Source organism: Humulus lupulus, chromosome 4 (genome assembly GCF_963169125.1).
Source record: "Humulus lupulus chromosome 4, drHumLupu1.1, whole genome shotgun sequence".
NCBI classification, from domain to species: domain Eukaryota; kingdom Viridiplantae; phylum Streptophyta; class Magnoliopsida; order Rosales; family Cannabaceae; genus Humulus; species Humulus lupulus.
This window is the reverse complement of record NC_084796.1, coordinates 52250796-52258238: the sequence shown is the minus strand read 5'-3', so window position 1 is coordinate 52258238 and position 7443 is coordinate 52250796. Positions and strand designations below refer to the sequence as shown.

The 7443-nt window shown below is 32.5% G+C and overlaps 1 protein-coding gene across 1 annotated transcript; it reads left to right on the top strand.

The window, feature by feature from the left end:
* Positions 1-3215: 3215 nt before the first annotated feature.
* LOC133830438 (uncharacterized) lies at positions 3216-7067 on the top strand. The gene is made up of 14 exons (XM_062260413.1): positions 3216-3706; positions 4020-4117; positions 4216-4316; positions 4389-4467; positions 4630-4690; positions 4776-4822; positions 4903-4995; positions 5123-5213; positions 5292-5340; positions 5810-5926; positions 6019-6166; positions 6349-6441; positions 6555-6666; positions 6775-7067. Exons 1-14 carry the CDS (start codon positions 3649-3651, stop codon positions 6873-6875), a joined length of 1248 nt encoding a protein of 415 aa, XP_062116397.1. The 5' UTR covers positions 3216-3648; the 3' UTR covers positions 6876-7067.
* The last annotated feature ends 376 nt before the right edge of the window (positions 7068-7443 follow it).

The window sequence follows — 7443 nt, the reverse complement described above, 5'->3', positions numbered from 1 at the left end:
CAGAATTAAATAAACCAAATAGCGGCAAAGGGTTGACAAGACAACTGTCACAATACTCGAAACCCGAATAGACGCCTATGGCAAGTAGACACGTGTCTCGTACTCGAGTGGGTAAGTGGGCTCGTTTCCCCAAAACGGAAGTGGAAAAGCTCCTACTGTATGTGTCAGAAATGACGTCATACACGAGCTGGGACTTAGGGGGAAAATGTTATGCCCTAAAAATACGAGCTCAATTTTCTTGCTCGGGGTACAGCTGGCACGTAATAAATAAAGGTTACAGGGCATCAGAGATATTTTGTTAAATCCATATCAAATAGCTCGAGGCTGTGTCCCTAAGTCTGGGACACCCCAGGATCCTCCAGATCATCTCAAATTCCAATGACAGAGATCGATGTGTCCAATGTCCAGATCACCCTCATCAAGCCCGAGCATTATCTAAGTCAAGTCATCCTGCTCCAATCACATCCAGTTTGAGAGTTGCATTTAGCTCGTGATGGTTCAAGGACGCGCATATGGAAGAATCCCAATAGACTCGGATGCCCAATATGCGCAATAAATGTGTGTAATCGTTATATATTTAAAGATCAATATAACGATAATAAACTTAATTAGGGAATTTATGTATCCATTTTTTTGGGAAGTTACCCAATTCTGTAAGTTACCATTTATTGTAAGGTTAACCAATATTGTCCACCACAACTCGCTATAAATATAAGGGGAATTGACAGTAAAAGGGACCAACATCTTGGCCTAAACTCTGTCGAAATTGTCATAAAAAATTTCCTCCAGAGTTCCTAAATAGAAATAAGAGTAACTCGTGGATTAGGTGGATTTTAACCACTAAACCACATTAAAACTTTGTGGGTTTATATTTACGATTCATTAACAAGCTTAATCTCTCTAATTGGATTTCTTAATCCCCTGTTAGCGAAAAACTGCGCCAACAAATTTAATGAGAAATCTATAATTATAGTAATTTTTATTTTTTTTAATATAGTGAATGATAAAATTATAATTTTTGTATGGATAAATCTCAATTCTTTACACTTGATTAAGATTCAAACAGTTTATTTCATGCGCGTGCAACAATTGTTTAAATCATGTTTTCAGCACAGTAAATTATTCATAATTTCTTAAAAGTTCTATCATATAAAAAAAATTTGAGTGTATAACTTCTTTATATGCCGAAAACAAAAAGGAGCAGTAACACTTGAGAATTTCTCTAAACTTTTAAAGTTTGAGAAAAAAAATATTACAATAATAAAATGACGGAGAACAAAACAAACAACTAATATATTACACAAATAATAAAAAAATACTATACTTATTGTTTATCATTTAAACTTACTAATTTTTAAATGGTAAATAAGGTGTAGGGACTAAATTGTAGCATTTACTAGAAAATAAGGACCTATGTAGTACAAATTTAAAATGGGGAAATAAGTGGTACTATTGGTATAAAAGAAAGACCTCGAGTGCTATGGTAAATAGGGTACTGAGCCTAAATTGTAGCATTTAAAATAAAAATAGGAACCTATATGCTACATAATTTAAATTGGAGACCTAAATGATACTATTAGTATAAATTGGGAACCGCAGCTGCTATTTACTTAACTTTGAAAGCTCAGTTGCTTTGTGTAACTTTTTCAAAACTGTTGGAGAAAAAAATGATGTTTTATCTTTCTTCACTGATTGGTAGGTATATCGAATCATTATTTATTATGGCCAAAAAATGTATCTCTTCTTTCTCAGTCTTGTACGATATATTTTTTTATAAGTTTGAGCTATTACTTTTCAAGTGCCTCTCTCAATGGTTATACAGTACTTCTAAGTTTGTAAATTGATTTGATTTGCATCTTTATCCACTAAGTTGACATTATATGTCATGATATTACTTAACAAAGATGCTTAAAATTACTTTTAAAATATATAACAACCATTAGCACAGTGGTATATTCTTAAAATATATAGGGAAAAAAGTAAAATTAAAGGTGTTAATTAAGACTTAACAATAGTGGACCATGCAAAAATAATGGGAATAAAATAAAGAGTACCAATGGTTGGGCGACGCAGCAGATTAGGGTGTAGAACTCTCTAACCTAAAGGCTTTAATTATTAAAATTCAATTTTAATTAAAAATAATAAGTTAAAATTATGCTATTCAGTTCAAATTCAAAAATAAAAATAATTTTTAAAAATTCTAAATTCTAAATTTCAATTTTCTTATAGTCCCAAATTGTCAAAACGGCTCTTATCGGCAATCGTAAGTAGTTGATCAATTCTCAAAATACACACTTTCTATATGATGCAATTTAAATAGTTACAAAGATGTAAAAAAAACATTATTGGATTCTACACTGATTCTTCCTATATAACTTTATTTTATTTTATTAGTGACCTATTATGAAAAATTATTCAACATATTTTATGTGAATTATTATTGTTAAGCATTATTATTTTCATTAGTATGATGCTTTCGAGTTGTTGGCTCCTAGGATGGTGTCTAGTTTAGGGTTAATGCCTATTTAAAAGTACATATATTTATATAAGATTGAAAAGGAAAAAGTATCAACCCACTTGGGATTTTTCTTTTCTTTTCTTCTTTTTTTTTTTTTTTTTTTGACAGACTAGGATATTTTCTAAAGCTTTTAATAGATTCAAATAAGATGCAACATTAATATTTCTTAAAGGCTTAAATGTATAAACAAAGACATAAATGACTTGAAAACCCTATGGCTCAAACAAAAAAGCATTAAGGCAATTAATCTTTTACCATTTTCCCTAAAAAAAAGAATAAAATAACATAAAATAATCTTTTACCATTAGATTGAAAGAAAGAAGAAAAAAATACTTATTTTTTCTTCCCACAAACAAAATTGATGCATGAATGTGAAATTAATACAAATTCATGAATTACGTAATTTTTCTCTATATTTTGTAGTAAAAGTCCTAATGAAATATATTTTTGCATGGATATAATTTGAGGGTAAAGCCACACACACCAAAAAAAATCCTTCATAAAATTTTGCCCCAAACAATTTGATGGAACAAATTAAAATCCTCTTTACCCTTAAAAAATAAATCTTATTAAATAAATAATTAAAAATTAAAAATAGGGAAAAATCATGTGATGAAAATGGGTCCCAGGACATGGTGCTCCCATTGAAGAGTGTTTCTCCTTGAGAAAAGTGAAACCAGTACCAGACATAACAACACAAGACTGATGAATGAGATAGTTATCTGTAACATAAAAATTTCTTTTGTTTTGTGGTAAAAGAGAAGGTGGAAACTTCCTACACATTGGCTGTTTGTGCGTACTTATCGGCAGCGAGTGGCATTGAACTATTAGCTTAGTCCTTTTTTAAACGTAACATATTGTATACCAACGTTTTACACGAACGAAACTGTTGGATCTTCCTTAATCCTTTTTTACTTATAAACCCACTCTTCTTACACACCCTGCTACCTTGCTAAACCGTACTTGTTTTTTTGGTATATAATCATTTGGTGGCTTTAGATACGCATAGTTCATAAATTTCCATCTGGGTTCTTTTCTGTTGTGTCAATTCTCTAAAGTTTTTGAAGAGTGGAGATTTGAAGCACTTAAGTTTGTCTTTTGGCGATCTGGGTTTGCTTTGGTAGAGGATCATGGGGAGCTCAGGTGAGAAGGTGGTTGCTGTGATCATGGTTGGAGGACCCACAAAAGGTTTGAAGAAGATCACATTCCTCGATGGAAATAGCTTCTGCTTTTCTCTTCTCTGTTTTCTTAGATTCAGTTCTTTTATGAAAGAAACTATGGTCTTTTTGGAATCAATTACTCAATCTTTTCTTTTTGTGATTCTCTTTCATGATGATTTGAATATCCATTCAATGAATGAGACCCATTTCGTTTTTGTGTCCCTCAGTTGTGATTTGGTTACAATAATTTTGCATTCCTATAATTTGATTGATTCTTATTTCGAACTACTAGACTCATCTTTAATGAACATGTTTTCAATCGGATTTTCTGAATTTCGCAGGTACTAGATTCCGTCCACTGTCATTGAATGTCCCAAAGCCACTCTTTCCTTTGGCAGGAGAACCAATGGTCCATCATCCGATTTCTGCTTGCAAAAGGGTATAATATTCTTGAATAATACAAATTAAATGATTCTGGATTTGTACCATTTCTAACATCAAAACATTAGTCACATAACTCATTGTTGCTTGTTACAGATTCCAAACCTGGCACAAATATTTCTCATTGGTTTCTATGAGGAGCGTGAATTCGCATTATATGTATCTGCAATCTCTAATGAGCTTAAAGTCCCTGTGAGGTAATATACATTTTGAATGCCTTTAAACCCCCTAAGAGAAATTCTGATCATTCTGCTGTTATGCTGCCATAGATATCTGAGGGAAGACAAGCCACTTGGTTCAGCTGGTGGACTCTATAACTTCAGAGATCTGATCATGGAAGACAGCCCGGTTTATATTTTTTCTCACCTTTCTTATTTCAAGTTTTGTCATTTTTCTGCTCTAGAAATGATACACTGAGATCATGTACGTGTATACCACTATGCCTTTTTGGTGGTAGAAATTTGTTTAAAGCTCAAATCTTGATTTGGTTGCTTGTTCCTTTCATGGCAGTCACACATTTTCTTGCTCAATTGTGATGTATGCTGCAGTTTTCCATTGCCAGAAATGCTTGGTAACTATGCGTAATGAAATTTATAATACATGTTTATACGATCACAAATCTTAATGTCTAATTTTTTCTTCATTAATATCTGAAGAGGCTCATAAAAGTTATGGTGGAATGGGAACAATCCTAGTGATTAAGGTAAGGTGAACACATGTACAAGCAAGTGTCCTGGCAGAGATCTTTCCATGGTTACTCCTTATAACATTCTTTTCGTACAGGTTTCTGTGGAGTCCGCCAGTCAATTTGGGGAGCTGGTAGCTGATCCAACCACCAATGAACTGTTGCATTACACGGAGAAACCTGAGACTTTTGTAAGCTCAGCACTGGAAATTTTCACTCTTTCAAATTTACTAGCTTTCTTAGATCAACAGATCAGCATATTAAACTTCAGTTTCTTTCAAAACATAGCTAATCTACTTCTCACATGATGAATTCCAGGTTAGTGACCTGATAAATTGTGGTGTCTATGTATTCACACCAGATATTTTCACTGCCATAGAGGGGGTTTCCACACAAAGGAAGGATAGGGGTAACTGATACCAATCCGATTATTCTATACAAGTTTATTTTCAAACATCATGCTCTAATTTTTCTGAAAAATTTGCAGCTAATCTGAGACGTCTATCCAGTTTTGAAGCCCTCCAGTCAGCAACAAGGTATTATAGGAATATAATAGTAGAACAACTCCATCCATATAATACCAAAATTTGCATCTTTTATTTAATATCATTTGTTAGTGGGGCAGAATATTTAAAGTTGGGTTTTCAAATGCATTATTGTATCTATATTGACTTGTTGAAGACAAAAGTCACTATATGATCAATCACTGAGGAACATATAGGTTACTCAAATCTGAGGTTTCAATTTCAACTGCCAGATTCAGTTAATGTACTACATCCTACCCTACTTGGATGCAGCAGAGGAAGGCAGTTGAGAAGTCTTTGTTTTTCCCCTAAGAAACAAAACCTCTTATTAATGAGAAGAACAAGTAATAATATAGATTGTTTCAAACAGTTATTTGATGAGTAGTTTTGACAAATCTTTTCAACTCCATTTTCAATGAAATTGTATCTAAATCTAAATGAATGAATATATTATTGATACAGCATTCATTCTTTTTTGTAGGAGTCTGCCCTCAAATTTTGTGAGGTTGGATCAAGATATTCTCTCACCCCTAGCAGGGAAGAAGCAGCTATTTACATATGAAACCAAGGACTTTTGGGAACAAATCAAAACTCCAGGGTAAGACCAGCCTCAAAGTTGTTCTATTGCTATATCCTTTGTGACCCTTAAATCTGGACAAGAATACCAAAGTTTCAAGTTGGTACTTTCAGAATGTCATTGAGATGCTCTTCTCTGTACCTTGCACAATTCCGGCTCACTTCTCCAGATCTTTTGGCTAATGGGGATGGCATAAAGAGTGCAAAATTTGTCGGTGATGTTTATGTTCATCCATCAGCAAAAATACACCCAACTGCAAAGGTACTTTTATTTCTTCTCTAATCCCTTAAGCTTACTGAATTAAAGCATGTTAGAATGTACAAAACTTTTCTATAATAAACGTGTGACAAAAACCATTACTAATTTCTTATCATCAAAGTTTATCTGGTGTAAATGTCAAAATATTTTATTACTTATAACTCTGATGTGATACCATGCAACAGATAGGACCCAATGTCTCAATATCTGCAAATGCTCGCATAGGTGCGGGTGCAAGGCTCATCAGTTGTATCATCCTTGATGATGTAGAAATTAAGGTATGGACCAAACAAGATTAACACAAATGTAGCCAAAAGGTTAGACTCTAGCATCTTTTTCTTTTCTTTGCTTAACAAATTACGATTATTGCTTTGTTACTGTTGTCTTTCAGGAAAATGCAGTTGTTATTCATGCTATTGTTGGGTGGAAATCTTCTATTGGGACATGGTCCCGAGTGCAGGCCAGTGGTGATTACAATGCAAAACTTGGGATTACAATTCTTGGTAAGTGTTTTTGTTGTTTATTTTTCCTTATAACTGTTGTAGCTGTTCCTGTAAAGAAACACAAATAATTGATATTTCGCAACCTGAACGGTGCTATTGGTCATCCAGGTGAATCAGTTTCTGTTGAAGATGAGGTAGTGGTAATTAACAGCATTGTCCTCCCAAATAAGACTCTCAATGTCAGTGTTCAAGAGGAAATAATTCTATGATGCAACTTCTCTTATGTCCTACAAAGGCAAAAATAATTCAATGATTCAATCTCTTATGTATCATAAGTTCAGCACTGGTTTTCCAGCTTTTTTCTTTTTCTTTTAATAAAGGAACATCGTCCTTATTTTATTATTTCTGTAAATTGAAGTCCCAATAAATCAGTAATGATATCCCAATTTTGTTCGACTTTTCTTTGATCTTCTTTAATCTATACAAACATAACAACCGACTCACGAATTCATTTTATTTAGGGATATTGGTTGTGATAATCACTAAATTTTTCAAAAATTACACTTTAATACCCAAATCTTTTTTTTGTCGGTAATAATACTTAAATTTACAATTTTAGTGCAACTGTTTGAACTCACCCTGTTAAGTATCATGTGGTACATTTTTATACTGTAAATTTAGGTATTAAAGTGTAACTTTATAAATGATTTGAATATTATCGCCACCAATATCTCTAAATTTTTTAAATACTATAAATATTATTTTAAATTTTAAAAAATCTAAAAGATTATTAGAAACTAATTAATAAAACTAAAATATGCAAATTCGAAACAAATT